This window comes from Sturnira hondurensis, unplaced genomic scaffold (genome assembly GCF_014824575.4).
Source record: "Sturnira hondurensis isolate 20B ecotype Veracruz unplaced genomic scaffold, ASM1482457v3 Scaffold0006437, whole genome shotgun sequence".
Taxonomy (NCBI): Eukaryota; Metazoa; Chordata; class Mammalia; order Chiroptera; family Phyllostomidae; genus Sturnira; species Sturnira hondurensis.
This window is the reverse complement of record NW_028079068.1, coordinates 10,931,612-10,959,297: the sequence shown is the minus strand read 5'-3', so window position 1 is coordinate 10,959,297 and position 27,686 is coordinate 10,931,612. Positions and strand designations below refer to the sequence as shown.

Here is a 27,686-nt window from a genome sequence, read left to right as displayed (position 1 = left end):
TATCCCTCCAAGTCCCCTCTCTCCATTTCTGATTTAAAAATTGTCTCCCCTTTCCCTGAAAGTAGCCTTTTTAGTAGCTTCTTTCATGGTCCTCCCTCCTCTCTTATTCCAGACTTCCCAATTCATCCCCTTAAAGAGATGGATTGGAAAAATATGCTGTCCTGTCAGAAGGGAGCCACTGTCAGTTCATACAGGCAGGCACTAATAGGATAAAGGATTATCTGACTTCCTTGAAATTCAGAAATTAAGTCTTCTTGCAATGGTAATAGATGGTAACCAGTAACCACTACGGCAGTGGGCTGCAAGAACAGCCTCAGCTTCATTTCTGGGGCTGTGCTGGGCCCATTGTGAGGGATGCGCTGAGCATTCCTACAGCGTGGCTGTGCTACCCAGGGGGCTGTCTCTGCAAAGAACTGCCAGTAACTCATTTAGTTCTCCTACAGGGTGGCTTCTGAGTGGGAGAAGCTGTCTGAATGGTCTTAATGAACTTGGGTGAGTGGGTGACTAAAGGGAAGAAGCCAGCACCTGGAAGACTAGGAAGAAGTAAGTAGCCTGAGGCCAGGAAACCAAACTTTGCACTGGGAACAGTTAGTGTATGAAAGCCTTTCGCAGTTATCCTTGCTGACTCATTGAGCAGGTAGAGTGACTTATCTAGTGAATAAATCAACACCAACACAGACTTGGGAAACCAGGGTTGAGACCTTAAAGGAACTGTTAGAAACTATAGATTAAGGACTCGCCTTGGAAGAGGAATCAGCTTTTTATTAGTGGGGGTATGGGAAAGTGAGTGGGTATTAAAGAAACAAGTTAATCAAGGACTGTTCCTTTGCTATTTAGTAATTAATCTAAACTTTAGTCATTGTTCCTAGACACACAGAGTGCATGAACCTGAAAGGTTAAGTACTACTTTGGTCCACATTGTCCCCACACCTGGCATTAGAGTAGCCTCTCATCTTAACGCTTGCCTCCTGTAGGTTCAGAAGTCTCCTTGATGGGAGAAGCTAGAGAAAACAACACCATCCTCTCAAATGCTGACTTCCTTTGGCAAGCGAGCTTCTCCCGGGGATATCCCCCACAGGCCTCTGCCTAATCTGACTCACTGCCAGGGCCCATGTACACTGAGCTCACGGCCATCATTATTTTTTACGGGAAAACATGATTTCTATAATACCCTCCTCTGGAATAATACTCTTTTTGTGGATAAACAGTAAACTGCACCCTCTCCTTGCTCCCCGTGGCTATGCCTAAACAGAAGTGATGGGATGGGAGTAATCTGTACTTGAAAAATAATTAAATAAAAAATTTAGGAAAGACGTGGAGGAGCATTCTGAGGAGCCCTAAATAAAAACCCATCAGGGTTAGATTATGATCCTGAGGTCTGGTTGCTTCCCCAAAGCAGTACACAGCCTCCAGCATAGGAAACAGGATTGCTGTGGGTAGGCGATTGGCCCACGTACTGACAGCAAAGTTGGCATGTACCAGAGGGTAAAACCTCTGATCATCCTAAAAGTTAATTCCAGCCTCTTACAAGGAAATCAAGATACATTCTTTCTTAGTTTCTCTTGGAATATTGATCTCCCTGCTTTTCTTCTCTGCTCCATGCCATGAATTTCACACCAACAGTCCTCCCCCATCCAGGGTCTGGCCAGCCTCTTCCTTGCTAGGACAGAGGAATCTCCGTGGTGTTCCTCTTCATCTGCATTGCAGACCCTTAGCCTGTGTATCTGCCATGTAGCTCCATTCTGCTCTCATTTGCTCAAATTACGGTGGTTGTCTGTCCTGCCTTCTCCAGGCCTTCCAGTGCTGCTTTAAAGCCCCAACAGCCCTTCTCTCTCTCCTGCCTCCTGTTGCCCCTGCCCTCCCCACCAACAGGGGCAGGTGGGGAATACTCTAGAAAACTTACCCTCTTGGTGAGAGACCAAGGCTTCCTAGGTACATGTATACTGTCCCAGCCTTCCACTGTGCACCAACAGCAGCATCTTCCTTCCTGCTCTCCACAAGCAACGATATTCTATTCTTACACACGGTGTCTTGGGCCACTATAGGGCTGGATTAGGGAATAGAGCACAAGGCAGTGTCTTCCTAAGAAGAGAGATACAACCTGTCTTCCCCACAGTGGGATTACAGATGGTGCTGTCCCGCTGTCCCTGACTTCTGGATAATCATCTTCCCTCTCAGAAATAGCTCAGTAGGCCCTTTCTCTCTTTGAACATGGATGAGGTTCAAGAACAGATGTGATGGTGAGGTCTGGGCAGTTGGCCTGTCCCCTTAAGTATATCATGAAATAATTACCAACTATACAACATTAATAGGTGTTATCAGGTACTGTTACTGTTGTATGATTTTAATATATATATATATATAATTTCAATTCTCACAGTAGCTTGTGAAGTAGTGAGGTAGATTCTAACATTATGGCCATTTTACAGACCAAGAACTGAGTATTTGAACAGAGTCACACATCTAGTAGGTGATGGAGCTGGGATTCAGCCCAGGAAGACTGGCTCCAGGTCTACACTTAAAAGCACTGTGCTGTATTACTTTGCAGATATGTACGTTCCACTTCTCTTTTCCAGAAGTCTTTATCCCTGCTCCAAGAAGCAATTTACTTCGTTTTAATTTAAAGCAAAGATGAACACAACCTTAATCTACTACCCAAACCATTCTTTCCTCTGAGGGATGGGGACCAAGAGAGGTGCTTTGAGACAAAAGCTGCCTTGCAGTTTAGCTGAGGCAGGATTTAGAAATGGCGTGAACAGTGCCTGCATTAGCTGGTGGCATGGAGTGCTGAGTGCCAGCAGAGGAGATAAAATTAGACATATGTTTGGATGTAAATGTTCTCTCTCTCTCTCTCTCTCTCTTTCTCTCCTCTTCTCTAATATTAAGCCCCTGCTGCTTTGTTGCAATAAAATGTTGGAACATTAATTGTGGACTCTGGCCCCCTGAGGTAGTAGCCTGCCTGGGCTAAGTAAGGCCCACTTAGCCCTCTCCCAGTCTCTTCCATCACCACTGAAGGAAGCCTCAGCTTTACTACTAATTGTCATGAAGTCTGGACCTCTTCCCCAACAATAGGAATTGTCTTGCACAATTGCATAGTCTTACATAGTCTTTGCTATGTTGTCCACTCAGTACACAGCAAGTTGCTGGCCTCGCTGCGTTGTTAGACAGCTATGATAAAACTGTTGTCTCTGGGCCTAAAAACTAGCCAGTCTACTCTATCTTCACTGAGAACAGGATACAGTGTTAACACTGAAGAAAAGGCCCTGGAGCAGATGATGGGAGTTGCAACACAGCATGGCACTTAAAGAGCTAGGGCTGGTGTAGCTACAGTGGGAGAGTTAAGGAGACAAAAGTTAAGGAGGCTGGCCAGACCCCCTCCCCCCCCCCGACCATGAGTCTGATTGTTGAGCCAAATAGAAATCACTCCACTATGGAAAACTTGACCCGATAGGTGCTTTAACCTCTGTCCATCTTCTATTCTACTCTGCAAAGTTTCCAATTCAGGGAGAAGGCCAAGCCACCCTACCCACTGTGAGCACCCTGCCTTAATCTACTTCACCCTTTCCCTGGCAGCAGTCACCCTCTGTGAGATGCTGCAATTCCTGTCTGCCATTGAACCTGAGAATCAGGAAGCTACCTGATGCATTTCAGAGAATCGGGCCCCTGAGTGAGTACACAATCGCCCAGGGGCCAGCTGTAGGGCCCTTGTGTTCAGAATTTTGGTGAGGCCTTGGAGGCCAGTGGAGCCAGTTCTGAAGGAAACTGAGCAACTCTAAGACGGAGAAGAGAACTCAGAGTGTCTGTAAGAAGGTCCCATTTTCACTACATATTGGATAGGAAAGAGATATGTTCCTGATGGCCAGTAAGAGCCTGAGTGAGAGCACATTTGGCTTGGGAGTCAAGAGACCTGGGTGTCAGTCCCACGTCTTCCACTAACTAGCACTGTGACCTTGGATGTATTTTTCAGTTTGGGGCTTGGTTTCCTTGACTATAAAATATAAAGGGATTAGACTAAAAAATTTCTATAATGAAAATTTTCTAACTCCATATAATCAGCAGCAGAGTCTTTTCCTCTATCATTGCTATAACCTCCTGAAGAGCTACCAACCTGTGTTCCATTCTCAGGTAACAAACCCTACAGGTTGGCCAAGCAGTAGGGTGAGTCACCAACACAGCATAAAAGACTGCTCTTTCAGTGCTTGTGGGACTCCCGAAGAGCTGTCCTGAGAACCTGCTGCAAAGGAGGATTGCTACTGTAAAAGCTGAAATGGTGCCCAGGGCAAGGAGTAGGCCCACTGGGGAAAGGAACTACCCTTCCAGCTCTAAGAACACTTACACACAGGAACCATAATCTCAGTCTCCCCAAACTCCCCTGAGGCTCCTTCTAAAAAGCACTTCTCCCTGAGATTCCAAGACCTGAATTCACTCAACACCATAAATAAGTGCATTTGTTCTTCGGGCTTTTCCCCACAACTGCCTTAGACCCATTTTCCTACCTCTCCCCTCAGACCTTGTTCAGGCATAGAGCCTCTGTTATTCCAGAGGTACTGCATAATTCCCAGACTGCCCAAATAGCTGTCAAAAATGGAGGGGGTGTTAGGAAATTTCTGAAGCAGCAACTTCCACAGTTGCCTCTGAAGCTGCTCAGCCCGGGTTGTGTCTCGTGACACGAAAATAGGGGGCGATTTCTTGCTTTCTCAGCTGGCTCTCGCCAAGTGCCACCCTTTACTCTGCAGCGGTTTTCTCTTTTTATTGGAAGTAGGTAGCCCAGAAGCATGAGTGGCAATTTCTAACTGTGTGCCCAGTCATATATGCTTCCACAAACACTGATTCCCAGAAATGGTATATGTATACCCAGGAGGATTAAGAATTGGCCCTTTCATAGCCATTTCTTAGCCAACTGCTGCAAAGTACTGCCTGCCTCTCTCCCTATTCAGTGCCAGCGAGATCACACCCACTCAGTCCCGATTCCCTGCATTAGTATAAATACTTGCACTGAAGAGACACAGGGTCTCAGTTCATGCAGCCTCTCTGGATATCATTACTCAGTAAGCATCAGGAGACAAACACCCACCACCACAAGACATGTTTGACTGTGTAACATCCAGAGAACTGAAGCAACGCTGCCTGTGGGAAATTTAAGCCAAACAACATTACTGCAGACCTCTTAAATCCAGGTCCCCCAGGGTCCCCAGGGTAGAGCTGGTACTGCCTGAGCAGCTTCTGCTGAGGTGGCATTTAACTTCTGGCCAGATCCCAAGAGCGGAAGCTGACCCATTTCCCCTGCTATTCCAGGGCATAAGGAGTTTGGTTCTACCTTCAGTAAAGCCAGGGACTAACACACTTATCTCATGGAAGGTGTACTAGAATCGGGACATTTTTATTTAAACTAAGGAAAGGTTGATGACAGCTTTAGCATTTTCCCGTACTTGAAAAAAATTTAACATTGTTTTCTCTTCCCACCTTACCTCTCCCCTCCCTTTTTCTTTTTTCCTTTAAATAGAAATGACTTCGTCAATGCTCATGTAAGAATTTATAGATTCAGGGTCTTACTCAAGTTAACCCTTTGGGAACATTGAATTAAAAATTGAACAATATTTATTAAAATACAAAAATACACTTTTCTCACATTACAATCAGTGTTCTTTTGTTGGCATCCCTCCCACCCATCCCACCCCCTTTCAAATCTGAACCCTTATTTCCTCTTAAAGCTAAAATAAATGAAAGAATTTACAGCATTAAATGGACCAGAATAACAGAGATCTCTGCCTTCCCCACCCACGCCCACCCTTTATCTTCCACCTCCTCCTGAGGCAGGCCTGGGAGAGCGAAGCCTTCCCCCCATTGTGCTTCATCCAACAAGAGTCCATGCAGAACTTACTCATGTGTACGTGTGTATCACTTGTTTTTTCTGTGGACTTCACATCTGTTTTGTGAACCGTCCTGGTTGGGGAAGGCATCATTCTACTTTAAATGAGCCTGTGTCCTTGCTCTCCTTTTTCTTATCTACTCATGTTCTGCCCCCACCCCATCACTACAACCAGTTGACATCAGCTGTAATAATCCCTAATGAATCAGCATTTAGAATAGTCACCAAATCACAAGCATGAGAAAAGCCTCCACTTCCCCAAGCTCCCCACTCCCAGCCCCCTTCCTCTCCACCTTAAAACAAAACCATTTTTGAAAATCATAAAATGCCATCATTGTCTACAGTCACTTGTTAGATACTAGGAACAACAGGTGGACATGGCACAATGCTAATTTATGGTCTCCAGTAAATATATTCTCTCTGCTTCTGCTCTCCCCACCCCCTCTGTTGCCGCACCCACTTCAGGGGCCTCCTCCTCATGGGAAACTCTGAATAGACACATGCCTTGCACAGATTGGGTTAAGCCCAGCTGCAGGAATCTGGTGCAATGTGAAAGCATTTGACGGAGAGCTACGCCAGCTCCCTTCCTTCTATGCTCCTTCCTGAGCGCTCTGTCAGGCAGGGCACACGTGTGTCCCAGTACACAAACCAAGGAGACTTGTACATAAGGACAGACATAAAGACTTGGCCCCTTTAAGGATTCATTTGCATTTTGGTGGTAATCCTGTTTAAAATACATTTATAGATCTATCTTCCCCTTGGCCTTTGAAGGAAAAAAATTATTGCCTCTCAGTATTTTAGCACAGTACAAATTCTTGGTGCTTTTTTGAATTTTTTTAAAATAAGATAAATCTGCAAAGACAGCTCTCAGCTCAAGAAAGGTGTCTATCGAAGTGGATATTCCTATATCCTATGAAGCATCTTCTAAAAAAAAATGACAGATTCAGTCTATCCCCCAGCCCTCATCAGCCCACACCCTACCTCTTTAGGGATGTTTGTGGATATCTTAGTTTGTTTTGTGTTAGCAGTTTCAACTTTACACCAGAACACCCTTCTGGAAACATAGCAAGTTAACATGTGGCTTTTACCCCACAACATTCCCAAGAACCCCACTCCCCATTTAAATAGAACTTACAAGTTAGAAAATAGTTCTGTTTTGATTTTTGTTTTTAAATTTTAATATAATCTGTTTCTTTTACCAGCCCATAGATTTAATATATAAGCATATACAAGAAAAAGTCTCTCCCCATTCTGTACAAAAGTTGCTGTCTTGTTTGTTTTTGTGCATTCTATTGCATTTTATAAGTTTTTTGGTGGGGTGGGGGGAGTCATATCTGAGTTTCCTGTACCTTGTCCTTGGTATGGGTCTGAATTATATAAGGTTCAGAGATAGTGGTGACTGTGGGGTGCAGAGAGTTCCCCAAGCTGTTTTCTGTCCAGTGGGCCCCATGTGCTGGTTTGTAGGTGTTGTAGTTAATATGGTCATGAATTGTGGGCAGCACTACTGCCCCCTCACCTGATACACCGGCTGGAGCTGCTGTTGCTGCTGTGGAAGCCGCTGCTGGGATGTCTTCATCCACTTGGATAATCTCAACTGTCCTGGCGGCTGTGACTGTACTCCTCTGCTGGTGCCGCTTTCGAAGTTTATAGAAGACAATCAACATGGCGGCAGCTAGCAGAGTCACTGCCACAAAGCAGCCAATGATGATCTTGGTGGTCTTCATGACTTCATCCAGGCTGGTCTGCATCTTGTCATTGGTGTCTGTCGCGGGTACTGCCACCTGCTTGGGCACACGGGTGGTCTGAATGAGCACCGTGGTAGAGGTGGTATATGCCGGCTGATAACCAGTGGATGTGGTAGGAACAGGCTTGTATTTGGGTGTTATATCCTCAGGCGAGATCTCAGTGGTCTCCACTGTGACCGTGGTGAAGAAGCTATAGTTGGAAGTGTTGAGCTCGGCCGTGCTCACATTGAGGTAGGCCGAGGCATTCGAGTTGCCTGCCACATTGGTTACCATGCATGTATATACCCCAGTGTCTGAGAGCAGCACATGGGAAAAGTTCAAGGTGCCATCATTGAGGACGGAGATCCGGGGGTGGCGGGAGGCATGGCTAAGCACTGTCCCATTGGGCAGCAGCCACTTCACGGAGGACATAGGGGGAGTCCGACACTTCAGTTCCGCCATCCGACCCTCAGAGATATTGAGGTCCCGGGGTGCATCCATGATGAAGGGGGCAGAGCACTGAAAGGAGGCCTGATCCACTTCCACCAGGTAGCGGCCTCGCATGTGCAGGGGAGCATGACAGCGACCACAGCAGGTGGAATTGGTGGGTATATACTCCCGAAGCCACCAGGCTAGCCACAGAATGTCACAATCACAGTTCCAAGGGTTGTGGTGTAGGTGCAGCTCCACTAGATACCTCAGTGGGGTGAAGAGGTCATGGGGCAGAGAAGAGAGGTTATTGTGGGCCAGGTTGAGTTCCACAAGTGAGGCCAGCCCATCAAAAGCATTCCGCTCGATCAAGCTGACCTGTGAGTTCATGACCCATAGCTTCTTGAGGGAGCTCAGGCCATGGAAGGAGCCAGGCCTGATCTCAGGGAAGTGGTTCCCTGACATCTCCAGCTCCTCCAGCCCCACCAGGGGAGTGAGATTGGGCATATCTTTAATGTTACACATGCCCAAGTTCAGGTACTTGAGGTTGAACAGCCCCTCAAAAGCCCCCTCAGAGATATACTCCAGCTTCTTGAGCTCCCCCAAGTCCAGGCGCATGAGGGAGGGCACACGGTTGAAGGCATAAGAGGGGATGCTTTCTATGGGGTTGTTTCGCAGCCAGAGCTCCCGCAGCTTGGACAGGTACTCAAAGGCCCCACTGGGGATGACTGTCAGCCAGTTGTCAAACAGCTCCAGGGTGTTGAGGCTGGCTAGGCCATTGAAGGCCCCCACCTCAATCTGCCGGATGGAGTTCCTGCCCAGCTGCAGGACCTCCAGGTGGTGGAGGTGTCGGAAAGTGTCGGCCTGGATCATCTGGATATTGTTTTCCATGAGGTTGAGGTACCGGGTGTTGGAGGGAATACCCTGCGGGACCTCGGAGAGACCCCGGCGGGTGCACACCACCTTGCTGAACTGGTTACTGCAGGAGCAGACAGACGGGCAGTTTTGGGGCCCGGCTGAGGCGGCAGCAGCGATGGCTGCACACAGAATCCACACTTTCGCCGTGAGGTAGACGACGGGGAGCAGGACGGCATTCCAGGTGTGGTGCACAGTTACCTGCCACAAGAGCTTCATGGTGTGGCACGTTCATAATTCACCATCGCCTGGGATTTTGGCTCAGAAAGGAGAACCAGCCCTACCCCGGCTTAAGTGAGCTAGGAGCGCCTCTTTCCATCTGGAGAAGGAGGTGGGGAGGGGTGATTAGAGAGACGGGGCAGAACTGCCAGAAAAATCATGCCAAACTCAAGAGTGGCCCCTTGACTACCAACCCCCCTCAAGGCAAGCCCTCGCAAAGCTGAGACTTTCTGTCCCCCACTGCAGCCATCCCCACCCAGTCCCCTCGCTGTCACCTACCTCGGAAGGAAGGGAAGAATTGGCGTGGTGTCCTTAAGCGGTCTCCCCAAGAGCTGGCCACCTCGTTCCCATTCTTACTTCTTAGTTGTAATTAACAAAATGGGGAAGTAGAGGGGACGGGGAGGGCAGAGGGGAGGGGAGGGGAGGGGGAGACAAAATGGCTTCTAGTAAACCCGGAGCTGGCTACGCGGAGCAGCGGAGTTGAGGCGCCAGGGAGAGCCAAGGCCCGGCGGGCTATGCAGGTGCATGCTCCCCCCTCAGCCTGAGGAGCGGCGCCACCAGTGCTTCCCAGCTTTGTCCTTGGACCCTGGCACCGGCTCGCACCAGCCAAGGGGGAAGCCGCTTCATCGCCGAGTGTGCCTCCGGCGCCCCCAGCCCGCTCCCCGGGCTGCGCCCGGCGGGGAGTGAGGGGGCGCCCGCAGCCTCCCAGGCCGCGCGCTGGCTGCTGCGCTGCCCGCTCTCCTTGTGGCGGCCGCTCCGGCGGCGGCGGCTGGTGCAGTCGTTCGCTCTCGGGATTGCGAGAGTTAAGAGGCGGTGTCGCGGCTCCTGCGCCTTCCCCAGACACACACCCCCTTCTTTCCTCGCCTCTTACGGGTTAAAAAGACACAATCTGGGCTGACTTTCCCAGTCTGCGGGCGCAAGGAGCAGTAATCCGTCCAGCCTCCTGAGGGGGAGCGGCGTTGGAGGGAGCGGCGGGACCAAGTCCACGGGCTGGAGAAGCGCGCGGCAGCCGGGGCGCGCCTGCACTGCAGGCCCCTTCGAGGAGTCCGGGGGCGGGCACGGGTCCGGCGGCTGTGGCCGCGGCCCCAAGCAGCGGGTAACCACCCGCTGCAACCGGGTCCCCGGCGCGCCTCCCGGTCTGGCTTTGTGCGGAGCGGACGAGTTCGGGGCTTCGGCTCTCGGCGCCTTCAGTGGCTGTGCTGCCCACGAACTGCTGCGGCGGTCCGAGCGCTGGAGGCGGCGGCGTGAGCAGCGGGGGTCGCGGCTGCAGGAAACGCTTCGAAGCCCGGGAACATGGTCCCTGCTCGCTAGCAGCGGCAGCGGCGGCAGCAATGGGGCCCCTGCGCTCGGTGCCCACCGTCTCCTCCTCGCGCCGGGCTCGCGGTGTTGCAGGCAGCAGCCACGCAGACTGCTCTCTCATCCTTTTGTCCTTCAGTCAGAACGTGAATGTACTGCTGACGCATACTGTTCTGGGGAGAAGATTAGCGTGATGCAGTGCTCTTATGTATGAACACTGCTCCCCCTCTGCCGCCTGCCCTCGAGGGGTTAACGCCGGCGCCTTCCAGCGCCGCCGCGCAGCCCCGCTCCGCGCCTCCGTCCCACTTCCCTCTCCGTCCTCCTCCCTCGTTACCTTCCTTCTTTCCTACTAACTCTCCCCCACCCCCCACCCCCCTCCCCAGGCCATTTCCTCCCACCCCCTGTAGACGAGGGGAGCTGGCCGGCGAGCTGACGGGCGGGCGAGCCGGAGTGAGTGTCAAGTGAGCGGCCGCGCAAGTCGCAGGCGTTTGCAGCTATTTTGGTCTGGTCGGTAGCAGGGAGCCGCCGGGTGGCCGTTGATAGGCTGGAGCGGGTGCGGGGCTGCTGCGGGAGAGACCACGCCGCGCCGCCCCCGCCTGCTTCTCAGCCCGAACACGGGCACCGGGCACCCTGTGGCACCGGGTGAGGTGGACTCCGGGACCGGGAACCTGGAGCGTGGCAACCCGTGGTGGGGCTGCTGCAGTTGGCCAGCCTCCCGCCCGGACCGCGTCATCCTCACCCCCGCCGACTGCTGACGGGGCTCCTGGCTGCGCGGCCCGACCGCGTACGCAGAGTTTGGAGCTGCATGGTGGGGACGCGGGGGTGGCTGGGGGCGGGGGTGCAAAAAAAAAAACGGGAGCCTGGGCTGCTGCACAGAGTCCTTTCCGTCCTGCCCCCTCCCTAGCAGCACCCTTCCTCAGCTTTACCGAGGGCTTTAAATGATAGTTTTCTTAACGAGGGTTGCGGGGGAAGCAAACAGTGGAAGGAAAGACCAAGTGCGAGGAGCTGGAGAATGACAACCTGGGACAGTACAATGGCTGGCAGGAAGGATGGGGTGAACTCCCAGAAACCAGAGCATAATCCCATTCCTCTCGAAGCCACACCACACCAGCTGCTACTATTCACAGTTCCAAGACGCCCTTTTCCCTTCCCTGCCCTGGAGGATTGGGGCAGGGAGATCTTAAACCTTCTGCCCTTGAGCTTCACCAGCTCCTTTTTGCTGGGACTTCCTGAGACCTGTGCAGCAGTTTGCCCCTGTTTCTAAAGAGAGGAGACCGCAGGGCATTTGACAGACCAGTGTAGAACAAGACTAGTTTAACCTTTTCCCAACCCAAAAAAAGGCAGCCCTTTTCTTTGCCTAGTGGGCGTGGGGCCATCTGTGGCTGAGCCCTGGGAAGCCCGTCTGGTAGAATTTGGCCTTGGTTTCTTGCTTCTTCTCAAGGGTTGTCTTCAGACCCAGCTTGGCAAGCTTCTTGTGAAGCCCTCATCACCTGCTCCTGGGCTATTGGCTTAAGAAGGGTCCTGCATTTCTCGGCTCTCCACAGCCATATCTCAGTACGGTTTGCTGCCAGTAACTTGAGCCTCATCTTTCAATATGCTAGGGAATTCTTGAAGTCGTAGCAAGTTAAATTGCCCATTATTTACCAACAGCCTTTTATTATGCATTTACAGTCTATATGTTGCCTAGGGTCACATATTAAGTGCTGGAGCCAGGATTTGAACCTTGGCAGGGCTCAGGTGTCAAGGAACTTGGATTTGGAAGTGATTCCACAGTTTTCTCTCTGTGGGTGAGAACTCAGGTTTCATTCATCCACATTAACAGTCAATTACCGGGATGTTTCAGGCTCTCCACTCTACTAAAGATAGATGATGGATAGATGGATGGATGGGGGGGGGGGGTTAATCTTCATTTACACAGCAATATATTAGCCATGGTTGTCTGCATTTACACATGGAGGTTCTGAGCTCAGGCAGGCAAATAATATGTGTAAGGGCATACATACACCCTAAAAGCAACAGAGTCAGTATTTCAATTCAGTCTTCATACCCTGAGCACAGTGTTTTCATCACTGTAACAAAAATGTCCAGTGTGTCTACTCTGCATAGAATAAACAGTGGAGGCAAAATTAGAGGAAAGACTATTAAAAAGTTCAATGAGGAGAAATAGAATGAAGGGTGGGAGAGGAAGAAATGAGAAAATGGGTCCTTTTTTAATATATTTCATTTGCAATGACTGATCAAGAGAAAGCAGAGATAGAAATGGAGGTAAGTCTGTATTTCTGATCCTCGGAGTCAGTTCCATCTGGACTCTTTAGCAGCTCGGTTTTTGTTTGTTTGTTTGTTTGTTTGTTTGTTTTTCTTGTCTAAAGCCCCTGCACACCATCAGCTTTAAGCAGGACTACTATTTTATAGACCCAGGAAATGTAAGCCTAGCCTGACAGGGATTTGTGTAGGAGAATCGGAAGCTTGCTGGAGTGAAGTTCCTCTCCTCGCCACAGCTGGCATCAAGTTAGAGTGTCAGAGGGTACGCTGGCCAGGGTCTAGATGGCACACTGGAGTATGACTACCCCTCCTTCCTCAAGCAACAGAGGATCTCTGCCTTAGCTGGTTTTCTGCCAGTGGAGGCAGAGTCAGGCTCCACCTGTTCATCTTCAGACCCAGCAAATGAAAGTTCTCCCCCAATACTGTGTAGGTGGATGGAAGGGTGGGCTGCTTTGACTCAAACCAGTACTTAGTAATGAGGTTGTTTCCCAGTAAATATTTGTGACTGATTGATGAAATGAATATGCCCAAGTTCTACACAGCCCATGGAGTTCTAGATGAGGCTGCTTTGTCCTCTGCTGTCCAGCCAGGCTGAGAGGGACCACAGGACTGCAGACCACTGGACTGAGGAGGCTGTGGGGCCATTGCAGCACGCAGCCCTTCTGAACTGGAAGTGGCACTGTATGAGAGTATGATGTAGCCATTGTCTGCTGCGTCCTAGATTTGGAGTGTTGCCACCAAGGAATAAAAAGGGTAGGAAGGCTTCAACTTTGAGATGAAGAAAAGGAAGGAATGATACTGGTTGAGAATGTTTTCACTTCTGGTTCCACACAGAGACTGCTGTGATAAAGTGAGGAAGAACTAAAGAAGGCAGCTGGTGATTGGGCAAAGCCTGCATCGGCAGCTTGGTACCAGCACTAAGATTGAGACACCTAAGTCCTAGTCCCCTTTCTGCCACTGATTTAGAAACATGAGAAATCTTTAAAGAGCTCTAAGCCTAGGTTTCTTCATTTGTAAAATTAAGGAAATGGACTAGAATGTTCCTTCCAGCTCTGATAGTTCATGATTTCCACGCCTTCTCAGCTATATAGTTCTGTGAAGAAGGTTGGTCGTTTGGGATTGTAGCCAAGTCTTGGAAATGAGCCACAAATTTGAGAAGAGAATGCTTCCTTCAGTTAATCTAGCCACGCACAGTGCCAAAGCAGATCAGTGTTTTCCCAGCTACTAAAAAGGCTAATAGATCACAAAACGTTAAAGCTAAGAGGGACCTTGAAGATCATCTGAACTTAACCTCTCATTTTACAAATGGCATTAATGAAAATTAGATAGTCATAGTGACTTACCTAAAGCCACATGACAAATATCAGAGTCTGTCCCTTCTGAGCTCTGCCCCTCAGTCTAGGTAGCAATTTATGGCTAATTGGCATTTAAACCTGGAGCTCAGAAGATATTCCCAAATGCCTGTCTTCTGTGGTCTTAATGTAGGGGCTATCATACTTTGCTGGACTAGGATAAAGATGAGTCTTTGTAGAGCCAGTCTGCCATTCCTAGTGACTAAGTTTATCTGGGGGACTGACTCTGAGAGGACTTAGGACTGCCTTGCCCAGACCGATAACTGGGCTCCTGACAAAGCCCCCAGGCTAGACCACTACCCACCCAGGCATGCAGCCCTGAGGCGTTATCGCAGGCAGCCACTAGATGTCCATAATGCCTCATAGGGTTTGCCAGAACCCTGTGTGTGAGCAGTCTTGGGCAGGGTGCTCTCTTACCTCCAGTAGGCTTTTGGGCCCCTTAAGGTAGTCCCACCAGGATCAGGAAGATCATATACTTCCCGAAACTCCAGTTCTTGTTTGTAATACCGTGAGGCTGCCAAATCCTACTCCAGCACCTTTTCCATTTTTATACTGTATTTGCTGCCATTTTAGCTAATAACAGAACAAGAGTGAAGGAGAAAAGGGACTTTGGGAAGCAGGAAGAAAAAAGGAAAAATAGTATGGGAATGGCTCTCCACAAAGGTAAGGAAAAACATCCCAATTGATTGTAAGAAATGGTCTGTCTGGAAAGAGTCACCTCCTTGCACCCAAGGCAATGAACACTTCATGTGTATATGTGTTCACACATGATGTGTTTGCATGTGCAAATCCCCCTCTAGGGTCAACTGATCATGAAGTTGCTGTTTAATGGAAAAAGTCTTCATTGCAAAAAACTAAGATTATTTTCTTTGCCTGTGATCCCATAGTGAAACTGTGGCTGGGCCATTACTACCCACAGTCATAAAAGGAATGGATTTTCTTCCTTGAGCCTGATGATTCAAGGCAACACAGCTGCTCTAGAATTATCCACTCTTATAAGTGCTCTAAGAATCCGCTGTTCGTTTCCCCTAAGAACTCTACTCTTAAAAAGGAAGGCAGAAGGAAGTGGACAGAAAAACACTCTCCCTGCAGGTCCCATCCAGAGTAATTTTAAAAACATCAGCAAAGAAAAGACAAGATGCTTAGTAAGAATGGCAAAGAGCTATAGAATGGAAGGGCCTCTCACTCTTCTGTGAAGCTAGTTTCCTGGGGCTTACCATTTCTTCCTGAGCTGCTGGGCCTGAGTGAAGGGAGAACTCTCCCAATCCCCCCCACTCCCTTCTCTTTTGAAATAGTCAGTGTGGTGCCCATTCTAGCCACAGTCCCTAGTACAGTTACATAGACCAAAGAAATCCAGTCACAAACCTTGGAAATGTTCACCTCTGCAGGTACACTGGCCCATCACAGGCCCTTCTAGTTTATCGTCTTCAATTGCTTTTTTTGTGGCAGCAATGTTAGTGATGTTAAAGTGGCATTTACTGGGGAGTTGATAGCCACTTGGCAAAGTGTCCCTATACGTATTTGATCCTCATGACAGCTCTGTGAGGTGGGTACAATTAGATTCCCCATTTTGCAGATGAATTTAAGAAGCTTTCTCAGGATCCCAGAACTAGTGACTGTACTAGCTTCTTAAGTCTATCTTAACAAATTATCACATATTTAGTGGCTTAAAAACATCAGAAATTTATACCCTCACAGTTTTGTAGTCTAAAAATGCAAAATCTGGTAAGGCCGCCCTCCCTCCAAGGATCCCAGGGAAGAATCTCTTTCTTGCCTCTTGCCACCTCTGTTTCTGGTGGTCGTCGGCATTCCTAGACTTGTGGCCGCATGACTTCAATCTTTGCCTCCATGGTCATGTTGACTTTGTCCCTTTCCTCTTTGTAACTTACCAGGACACTTGTCATTAGATTTAGGGCCCACCTAGATAAGCCAGAATGATGTCATCATAAGATCCTTAATTACATATACAGAGACTTTTTTTCAAATTGGGTAATAGTCATAGGTTTGGGGATTAGGATGTAGATGCCTCTTTCACTCATTCATCCTGCTGCAGTGACAAAGCTAGGTTGCAATCTCCAGTCTCGCACCCAGATTCGAAACCACTGTGATGTTGTGATGTACACCTGAGAAGGAGAGAAAGGGAAGGGTACATCTGACAACCAACAGGTGATTCCACATACCTGTGCTATGAGCTGTGTGGCCACTAGGTCTTCCCATTGGGAAAGGAGGTATCCCTCAATCAGCACAGTCTTAGGAAACATCACATGAGCTAAGTGAAGGGGACAGGCTGACCAGACAAACTAGAGAAATCTGTCTCCTGTTATTTTCATTTTGCTTCTCTTGATTTCTTCTCTTTTTTTAGTATAAAATTTTTATATTTAGAATTAGCCAGCTGGACACAGTTTAGATGATCCCAATTTTGTGAGCAACACCCAAAGCATTATAGGCTGGAGCCAGTTGAACATACGCCTTCTTCTCCCTATCAGCCCTGATCAGGGTGTTGACTTTGGCCTCATCAACGTCATAGAGCTTCTTCACGGTCTGTGTGATCTGGTGCTTGTTGGCCTTGACATCCACAATAAACACAAGTGTATTGTTGTCTTATGTGTTCTTCATGGCTAACTCAGTAATCAGGGGGAACTTGACAATGACCTAGTGGTCAAGCTTGTTCCTCCAGGGTGCTCTGTTCCGAGGATATTCAGGCTGCCTTAGGCCTCTGGAAGGTGGGTGACATGCAGATATTTGTTTTTTGTGTGGCTGTGGATGCCTTTTAGCATTGCTTCCTTTGCCTTGGCTTCAGCTTTGGAAGGGGCAAGGGCTTCCTCCTTTGCTTTGGGCACCATCTTTGTGAAAATTTGATGTCTTTTCTTGGTAATTTTCTTACTCTTCCTTTACATGGCCTTTACATCCCAAAGAGTTTGGAACATCTAAGCATTTACCAGTAATACTAGTAGAAGTACCTTTTGTCATTGCTATAAAATTTGTCTCAACTGTTCAGAAATGTTGAGCTTCGTGCTCACTGGAGGTTACGAAAGGCCTTCAAGATCAGAGCCCAGCAGGTATAGTCAAGAGCAAGAATGTCGTTTCAAGTATTTCCAACATATATCTGTTCTTTATTTGTGGGTCCATGCCTGTAGTTATACACACATATGTATAGTATATGTATAAATTGATACACACATATATAGTATATATATAAATTTATTCTGCCCTTCAGTACATAACAGGCATGACAAAAAAAATGGCCAAAACAGATCAAAGCTACAGAAATAATACAACTAAGTGACCAAGAGATAGCCAACTTATTGGATGCGCAGTTAAAAGCACTGGTGATCATGATGCTCACAGAATTGGTTGAATTTAGTTGCAGATCAGATGAACAAATGAAGGCTATGCTAAGTGAAATGAAGGAAAATACACAGGGAACCAATAGTGATGGGAAGAAAACTGGGACTCAAGTCAATGGAGTGGACTAGAGGGGAGAAAGAAACAACCAAACAGAAAAGAATGAAGAAACAAGAAATCAAAAGAATGAGGAGAGGCTTAGGAACCTCCAGGACATCTTTAAATGTTCCAACATCCAAATTATAGGGGTACCAGAAGGGGAAGAGGAAGAATAACAAGTGGAAAACTTACTTGAACAAATAATAAAGGAGAACTTCCCCAGTCTGGCAAAGGAAATAGACTTCCAGGAAGTCCAGGAAGCTCAGAGAGTCCCAAAGAAGGTGGACCCGTGGAGGAACACACCAAGGCACCTTATAATTACATTACCCAAGATTAAAATGAAGGAGAGAATCCTAGAAGCAGTAAGAGATAAGGAGACAGTTACCTACAAAGGACTTCCCATCAGACTGTCAGCTGATTTCTCAAAAGAGACCTTATAGGCAAGAAGGGGCCAGAAAGAAGTATTCCAAGTCATGAAAGGCAAGGATCTACATCCAAGATTGCTCTATCCAGCAAAGCTTTCATTTAGAATGGAAGGGCAGATAAAGTGCTTGTCAGATAAGGTCAATTTAAAGGAGTTCATCATCATCAAACCCTTATTATATAAAATGTTAAAGGGACTTAACTAAGAAAAAGAAGATAAAAAACATGTATAGTAAAATGACAGCAAACTCACAATTGTTAACGACCACACCTAAAAGAGAAACAAACCAAGCAAACAACTAGAACAGAAACAGAACCACAGAAATGGAGATCACATGGAGGGGTAGCAACAGGGGAGTGGGAGGAGGAGATCAGGGGAGAAGGTACAGAGAATAAGTAGCATAAACAGTGGGGAGAAAATAGACGGGGAGGGCAAGAGTAGTGTGGGAAATGTAGAAGCTAAAGAACTTAAGATACATACATGGACATGAACTAAAGGGGGGAAATGTGGGTGGGAGAGGGTGTGCAGGGTGGGGGGAATGAAGAGGGAGGAAATAAATAAATTTATTTGTATTTTGGTTGAGGGAAGCCCAAATATTTTTCCCCTGAATTCTAAAAAATGTTACATAAGGTGGGTGGGGGTAGGAAGAGGGAGAGAATGCCAATGGGCAATATACCGTGGTGGTGGTCATGAGAGTACTCTGGAATCAGAAATATGGGTTCAAATCCTGGTTCTACCTCTTGCATACTGTGTATGTTTGTTACTTTAAACATCAGATTTGTGTGTCAAGTGGTATTAATTGTACTTATTTTGTGGTATTATTGGACTAGAAGTAAGAAAAATCAGTCAGTCTTAACAAGCAGTAATAGTGGTCGCAGCTACTCCTTTCTGATATGGAAACTAGTATAGAAAGGAAATATTTTATCCAAATTATTGGCTAAAATTATCTATTTTTCTCAGTTACTGAGAGAATCCATTTTTTCATTACTATTATTTTTTCTGGACGTATCTGGTTTTGATATTGCACCTAATTTAGACTTTGCAATTCTTCATTCAAGATATAAGGGGGGGTGTTGTTTTTAACAGTTAATTTTGAGGTAATTTTAGACTTACAGGTCAAAAAATAGTTCCCATCTACCCTTCACCCAGCTTCTCATATTAACATCTTACATAACCACAGAACATTTATTAAAAACTAAAAAATTAACCAGTTCAAGGCATGGATTTTTTTATTCTTGCCCTCTACAGTCTATTCTCCACAGCCACCAAAGTGATCTTTGTGACATTATATCAGATAATGTTATTGATTTGTTTAAAATACTCCATTGTCTTCCCTAATTCAAGTAACAAGAAAATCGCTTACCGTGGACCATAGGCCCTAAGCCATCGTGCCTTGCTTTCTTGTACCTGTGCCCTCACGTTTCATCACCTTCCTCCTCATTCCCTACACTTCAGCTACACTGCTCTTCTTCCTTCTCTTGGAACACTTTTAAGCTGGTTCACCCCATTAGGGTTTTTGCTCTGTCCTCTACCTGGAGTATTCTTCCCCTGCATCTTCAGGTAGTTTGGCTCTTTCTTGAGCAGGTCCAGAGAGACTTTTTTGATTACCCCATCTAAAATAGCGCCACTGGTCACAGTCACATCACCCAGCTTCATTTCCTTGTTTTACTTACCCGCTGTGCTTATGTATTGCACACCCCCATGAAAGCAGAGGCACTTCCCATCTGTGTCCAATACCTAGACCGTAGTAGTGAACTAAGTATTTCAGAGGAAAAGGGGCAGTTGTTTGGCCCATGTGAGTGAGTGAGAGCTCAGTTCTCCCTTGTTGGAATATCAGTGGCCCTAGCCCTACTCTCTAAATCTGCAAAGATAGGTTAAAAATGACCAGCTTTTTTTAACACTGGGAAAATTAAGGAGTTTCTCTAGTCCTAAGTTTTTAGAATTCCTAGCCCCTTGCTGACAGATTTGTGAGTGAGTTTTATGGAGGTGCCATAGAGGCTCACAGGTTCTTGGCAGTTGCGGATATGTGAGGAAGGAGGAGAGTGAGGACAGGTGCTCGCGTATGCATATGCCTTCATTTTCAAATTCGCTGCTAATGTGCATGTTCTCCCGAGGGAGTGGGGGCTGTTGAGCCTGAAATAGGGAACACCAGGACAGTAAGATCAAATGCTCTGAAGTGGCTGTGCCAACGCTTTTTGCTAATTAAAGAATGTTAGGACAATCACCACTAGCAGCAGTAAAGGGTGCCCCATTACCTGGCTTTGTGGAGAGCTGAGTAAATTTAAAGGTGGCTATAAATATCCCACTGAGTGCCTGAGGTCCAGCTGGGCGATGAGAGAGCCCAGAGCTTCTGTTCTGGGCTCTATTTTGCATGATGAAAGAACAAACAACTCCATCAACAAATTCTTAATTTAAAGCATTGGGGGCAGCCAAAGCAAACAGCTGTGTGGAAAGTCCTCCTGGGGGTCCAGGCCACCTGGGTCCTTCTCCAGCTTCATCATTGACTTTCCCTTTTGTCCTAAGGGAAGATGTTTCCTCAAGCTACGACTCCACTTTCTTCAACCATAGGTGTGTCACAGATATTTTTTTTTAGGTCACATGGTTTAGGGGCTGCTCTGGCAATATTCTAGGGCCCCTTACTGAGCAGCTCACTGCTTCAGAGAAAAACTTACAGTTTGAAAAGTGTGAACAAGATGGGAACATACTTTTTATACTTACCCTGGCGAATTGCTGACTGAATTTGTGACATATATTCATCTTGGAACTTTCTCCATGTTTTTAATCTGTTCAGTGTGTCTGGAAACCTGTTGTGTCCTTTTCTGCAGTTTCTTCTTGCATCTCTTTTATGGCCTCCAAGCCATTCTAATCCCCGTGGTTTGGCGAGTGGTGCCATGTTGTCACTGCCTACTCTCTGCCAGCCTTGATCTGCTGTAAAGTTTCTCTGTGGACTGGCTGCCAGCTTCAGCAATGACTAGAGTGTTGTAGTTCCATCATTCAGTACTGGCCTAGTGATGTGGATTCAGCTGTCTCATCTATGGCATTTCATAGAGACAATTGGAGAATCCAAAACAGAAATGTAGACTCAAATTTTGTCTCTTAATTGCATCCTCACCCCGCCCCATCCTTGAGCAAAACTACAGGCTCTTTACCCTTAGAAGTGGAGGGGAGTGCAGCATTGGGAACACCAGGAGGCCAGCCAGGAGCTCACACCACCAGCTTCCCTGTGAGTCATCTAATGACCAATGGGTGGGTTGGCTGACACCCAGGTCCCTGGATGCTGCTTTCCTTTTTCACTATGACATGGGCTTCTTCAGGACTTAGATCTACTCAGCCTCCAGCCTGCTCTTGCTCCGTGTTTTTTGTTTTATTTTGTTTTGTATCCTCACCTGAGGACACGCTGACTGACTTTAGAGATGGGGGAAAGGAAAGAGAGAGTGAAGGAGAGGAACATCGATGTAAGAAACACTGAATGGCCTCTCTTGTATCTGCCCCAACCAAGACCAGAACCTGTAAACTTTCAGTCTTCCGGACATCGTTCCCACCAACTGAGCCACATGGACCAGGGCTTGCTCCATGTTTTTAGATGTGACTTACTGTATCAGAGTGGAATCAGAATCCCCTAATGTGTTAGTTGGCCTATTCACATTCATAGTCTCTCTCACACACAGTTCTGGGTTTGGCCACAACTGAGAGGTACATCTGTTTGTTTTTACACAAGGATAACATGACTACTTTGAACTTCATTCTCCCTTACCCCAGACCACCACCCTCTGTCCATGAATTCCTCTCAGTTTTTCCTGGCTGTCAGCTAGGAATGCTAAGCAGTGTGTTCTCAGGAACCTGTTGGTCTACTTTAAACGGTTTCTCTGAGGGACACCAAACTGACATCACTCTGCTCCTGATGAGGGGTGCTGAAGTTCCAGCTTTGGTGGGCTACCAGCTGTGAATATGGGAGTCTCCCACCATGATGCCTGGATACTGGCAGCTGAGCCAGAGGGGCCCTCATTCTGTATCACTTTCTTGGTGACAGAGCCAGTTTGTATGACAGCCAGGAGACTGCTGGATTTGTATGCAGTGCATAACTCCTGGGAAAAAAGTCTGAGGAGCCCTGCCAGCCAATAACTCTGAAAGGGTTCTTTGTGTAAGTGAGCAGGCTGTGAGCTGGACAAGGGCTGTCCCCTTAGCCCCTCTTCCCCAACAACTGGCCTCTCTGGCCCAGCAACTTGGTGGTGTTTTGGAGCTGGCACCGAGCCCTTGGGGATCCCTACCCAGGAAGAGACCATCTTGGGATCCCAGGCACACAAAGCAGCTTAGGCTCCATCCTTCCTGCCCTGGCTTCTGGCAGTCTGCCTCCAAATACCAGTCCCTGGGATCTGTTCAGAAAAGGCGTGTGTATGCAGGTGAGACAGTGAGTGAAAAAGAGAGATAGAAATATGAGAAGACCAGCCAGCCACCAAATTGGGGACATTCTCATTCTCTCTAGTGGAGACCTCAGAGAGGGGGTGTCACCCCTGTTTAGTACCCTGCCGGACTGGTCCCTCTCTTCCAGCCCGCAGGGCTCTGTTCACCTGAGCCTTTTCAGTTTCCTAACCAGTGAAAGCTGTCTTTTGCTCCTGTTGTCTGAAGAGGGGCAGGAATGTGACTCTCCGGTCCTATACCTCAGGGAGCTGCAGCATAAAATTCTTTTATCAAATTGAAGCCAGGAGGAGCTCCCACGCTGGCAGCAGGTTGGGACCACCTCTGGCCCTCAACCCCACCAACAGCCCAGCGCCATTTTCAGTGCGGCTCAAGGGGTTGGCTCCCTGCCAGCTTGTGTTTGAGTCTGTTTCCTTAAGAATGTTGTTATGAAGGGGCTTTCTAAACACACAACTTTGACTCTCTTAAGTGAACAAAACCATTCTCACTACATATTATTTCCTGGGAAAGAGAAGATTTAAGTAGGTGTTGGAGAATTTTCCAAAGCCTTATATGTGAGCCCAGAGGACAGTGGCACTGTCAGGCGAGGAGTGAGATGGGTCTTAGTCTTTGGCCCCTAAACATCATTGCCACGTAAGGATGCATCTTTCTTTTTCTTTTTTAAGAGAGAGAGGGGGGATGGGTGGGAGAACGAGAGGAAGAGAACATCAGTGCTTGAGAGAAACATAGATCAGTTGCCTCTCGCACCCAACAAACCAGGCACCTGGCCCACAACCCAGGCTTTTGCCCTGACTGGGAATCTAACTGGCCTCCTTTTGGTCCATAGGACGACACCCAATCCTGCCAAGCCACACCAGTCAGAGCTAGGCCGCATCTCTTTGTGAGAGAAGCCAAGAGGTTGACTGGATTTTGTCTCATCATGTGGCCCGTGTTCTCAAAGGTGACACCAGTTCTCCCTGTCCTCATCTCAGTGCTGCAGGGTTCCCCTGCCAGCGTTGCCTCTGCCAGGGTTAAAACCTCCTTGGTCTCTCATTTGCCCTAATTGATTTTTGAATATATTAATGTCCGACTCTGAGCAAAACTATGTTCAAAATATATAGTTGCCCACATTTAGTCTATCATAAATAATATACCTATACTAAACCTTACAGTACTTTCTAAAGAGTATTCATTGAATAGGACCATGTAAGCGGGCAAATTCTTTTCTTCATTTTATTTTGGAAGCCTCTAGGAAGGACTACAGACTTAAGAGAGGCTGTGGCTGGGGCCAGAAGCTAGCAGAGTGGGGTCTCCTGCACTGGCCAGTGTTCAGCTTCTCCTAAGGAACGTTCGGTTCTCCAAAAGGAACAGAGTCGTTGCCTCACTTGGAGACTCACCTCCAGATTCAGTGCTATCACATCTGAATACTTGGAGAAGAAGAAATCCAAAAGAAATATTTCCCTCTGGCTGAAGAAACGTATTTCCCAGGTCCACCTCCCATCTCCAGTGACCACTGCCACACTTGGGTGGCTTGCTGATTCTTCACCTCTCAGCTGAATACAGTCACGGAGCTTTGCTGCCCTGGTGTGTGGCTCAGAAAGATGTACTCATCACATCCACAAGGCGGGACAGGCAGGCTCGTGAAGGGACGGTCTAGGAGTTCTCTGCACGTGCCCTGTGCGTGTGCAACATGCTTATTTTTAAAATTCTCCCTTCCTTGCTCTCACCTGACTGAAATCATTCACTGTTTTTTCCCCAAAGCAGATAATTAAAAGGATGTTTAGAATAAAGGAAGAGGCTTGTCTTCTCCTTCTCCTCCCTTCCCCACCTTTATTCCTCTTCTCACTCTTACCCCCAAAACTTTAAAATGTAAAGAACCTTTGAGAAGGGATTCAGAATGGCTTTGCTTTCATCCTCGGGCGCATAAATAACATGTTCCTATTCAGTCATTTCTTATTCCACGTAGTTCCTGTAAAGTAGAAGGAATGTCTCTCTTTCTGTACCAATGGGTCTCATGTAGTCATTGTATACATTTATCTTTGTGCCCTGCTAATGCCATTTGAATTTCTAAAATTTTTATTTTTCAAATCTACTTGTGTCCTGGGTTTAGCTTCCGATTACAGGATTAGCAGAGATTGTAATTATAGGGTCTGTCTGGTATCTTCTTGAAGCTTTCTATCAGGTTTATGCCTGTGAGTTGAGAAATTTGCATGTTGATGGAATGGAAACTAGCAGCAGACGTGGGCCGAGGGCCGGGGGGATGCATCAGAATTGGAGTGGTGTTAACCCTGACACATCAGAATCAGTTAAAACCAGGAACCTAGATTTTCTGTCTCTGGACTTTACAACTGTGTTGGATCACTAGGGCCCTCTTTTCTCAATCAACTTTTCACAAACTCTGCCTCTTCCTTCTCTCCACCCATCACTGCTTCTGAATAGAGCTCTAAACTGAAGTCCTGGGTGGGAGGTACCCTTGGCTAAGAGCTGTCCTGTCATCAGCAGTGCCTATGACGTCCATCTGGTCATTTCTCATCAGACAGCTCTCCTGTTCTGCATTAAGAAGCCCAAGAAGCTAAAAAGGGGGCAGAGACAGGCTTGGGACACAGAGCCACCTTTGTTATTCAGAAATATTAGAGGATCCAGGTACCTAGTTTTGTTGTAGAGGTTAAAAAAGACATACATAACTATGGAAAAGGCTCCTGGGTCACTTGAGGCTAGATAGGTGTTTCAGGCTACAAATTAACATCCAAGCAGGAGATTTATCATCTCACATAAAAAGTCCCTAAGTTGCCCTGCCTGGTGTGGCTCAGTTGGGCATCGTCCTGTAAAGCAAAGTCACCAGTTTGATTCCCAGTCAGGGCACACAGCTGGGTTATGGGCCTGGTCCCCGGTATGGGAGGCAACTAATCTATGTTTCTGACATCCATGTTTCTCTCTCTCTTTTTTTCTCCCTACCTTTCCCCTCTCTCTAAAGACATAAATCCAAAAAAATTTTTAAGTTCCAAAGTAGGGTAGCTCCAGTGCAGGTTTAACTAAAATGTGGCCCCAAGGTCAGAATTAGACACCTTTGTTCTTCCCATCTTTTCTGTTCTGACATTCTCTCGGCATACTCACAAGTGTCTATCTTGACTACAGAGTGGTTGCCATAGCTCCAGGCATTGCATGCTCTCTCCAAAGGCAAGGAGAAGTTAAAGTTTCTTGTTCAGTATAAAAAATCGTTTTCCACATGCCTCTCACCTGACTTCCTCTCACATCTTATTATGCAGATTTGGAAGACACTCCTAAAGCTTTGTATGGGACTAGGAAGGAGATTGGCTGATCACAGGGATTCATAGGATCCTTGAATTTGGATGCAGAAAACGTTTATTTTTATTACCCTCTAACTCAAATTTAGCATCTCCTTTGGATATGAATGTAAGCCACAAATCATAGTTAAGCTAGTATATCTATGACTTTATCACTAAGGAAGATCACAAATGTTGTCATATTACCTCACAGAAGTTGTAGGAAATCCAAAATACTGTTTCCTCTTATCACTGCTTTGAAATTACAGTTTTTAGACCTACTGCTAGATCTTATGTAGCATGTAGAGGCACCTGTATTTATTGTCCTGATTTGGGTAGGTTTTTAAAAATATTTTAATAACTTTCAGTATAATTGGTTTCTTTTGTTATCTTATATATTTTAATTTATATACTCAAAAGCACACAATATATACAAATACTGAATCATGTTTTACACCTGAAACTAATATTGTGTGTCATTTATATCAATAAAAAATAGGTATTATTCTGTAAAAGGGGGGTCTCCATGTTTCCCTCAATTGCTGGAGAGGTCATGGCACAAAAAGTAACTCAGATCAGTCAGCTTTTTCTGAGTTACATACGAATGTCACGAGGCAATATGATGGTGACCTGCCGGCAGGGGGAAGGGGAGGTAATGGCTGTTGAGTGGGCAACAATGGGCCTTTCTCTAGTTAAGTGCCCTTAGGCTCAGGCAGCCGAAGGCCCACCGAGTGGTTCCTTCCCTGCTGTTGTCCAGCCTGGTTTAATGTGGAGCGCTGTCTCCCAGACTTCGGGTATTCTTATGCCATCTACGTGCTGCGGCCAAATCCAAGTGCCCTTTATACTACTACTTCCTTAATATTTTTCTTTACTCTGGAATTAATTATTTTACTTTCTGAAATTAATTATTTTAAAGGAAACTTTTAAAAATGGAAATGTACCATTTGCCATAAATAAAAGGAAACCTTAAAAATAAGTACAGAGAATACTGTACCATTTGAATATTGTTACTGAATTCCGGCTGCATCGTACTTGCCTGCAAGGCTCTGAGCCTGAGGTCTGCCCTTTGTTGTTGTCAAAGATGCGGTAAAGACGGATGAAGACAGATTAGCAGTAAGCCTAGACTTTCTCATTAATTTAATCAAAGGAGTTGAAAAGAAAATAACTCCGTTTGTGGCTATCTTTCTGTGCTCTGTTATTGACCCAAAGTTCAGTCCCTTGGGGGAAGCAGGTTTACAAGAGCATCCCCCTCTTACAGACTAGGGACCTCACCTACAAAGGAAATTAGGTTAGTCTGACTTGTTTTCCATGAGCACGTATCATCTCATAATGATTTCGGGCTTTCTGCCAGCTTTTAAACTATGTTTCAACAGCCTCTGGGATGTGGTCCAAAAGAGACTAACTTTCTTACCCTGTGGTTCATGGAATTCACTGTCTTTGCTTTTCTTTTCCACTTCCTAAAGATTGGACCAGCATTTCCCTCTCTCTATTCTAACAGCATCTCTTCTGGCTTCTGTGATCCAACAACGATTGGTTCATTGACATGGCTTATCCAAATGATATTGGTTAATTGATGTTACTCAATGGGACTTTAAGAGGGAAAGCACCAGTCTAGGAAACCCCATGGCAGAGAGGTAGCCCCTGTTGGTGCAACCCCAAAACTCAAAAAGAGGCAAAGTAGTTGATCAGAGTCCCTAAAGGTTACACAACAGGGTACTGAACCAGAACAGGTGTGGCCCTGGTCCCCACAGGAGCGGAGCACCTTCGGGGTACAGAGCCAAGGATTGGACTTGGGGTGTCTGAGAGCTAGAAGGATGCTCAGAAATGAATGCCATCCCGTGGCTAGAGATGAGAAGACACCCAGAGAAGTTCAGGGGCTTACCTTAACATTGAACTGGTGTAAAGTAGTAGCAGAGTTGGAATTAGAATCCAGGGGCCTGTCCCCTGCCCTGAGTTACTTTCACTCACTGTCTTGACGTCACTCTACAAATTCATTTTCTTCCTTCTGCCCACAGTGTCAGTCAGTCTGGGGTCACTCTCCCGCCTCCTCCTCCTACTGTCTGCTTTCCCTTT

At 46.9% G+C, this 27,686-nt stretch overlaps 2 protein-coding genes across 2 annotated transcripts in view; one reads left to right on the top strand and one right to left on the bottom strand.

Moving 5' to 3' along the window:
- SND1 (staphylococcal nuclease and tudor domain containing 1) overlaps positions 1–27,686 on the top strand; it is a 422,748-nt gene that overhangs the window by 354,856 nt on the left and 40,206 nt on the right. The gene's annotated exons all lie outside the window — the stretch shown is intronic.
- LRRC4 (leucine rich repeat containing 4) lies at positions 5,581–10,591 on the bottom strand. Its single transcript, XM_037049274.1, has 2 exons — positions 9,436–10,591; positions 5,581–9,256 (listed from the first exon to the last, which is right to left on the bottom strand). Exon 2 carries the CDS (start codon positions 9,154–9,156, stop codon positions 7,198–7,200), a length of 1,959 nt encoding a protein of 652 aa, XP_036905169.1. The 5' UTR covers positions 9,157–9,256; positions 9,436–10,591; the 3' UTR covers positions 5,581–7,197.

Excerpts from the sequence above, each read along its gene's own strand:
- LRRC4 (XM_037049274.1), bottom strand. The coding sequence starts at position 9,156 with ATGAAGCTCTTGTGGCAGGTAACTGTGCACCACACCTGGAATGCCGTC.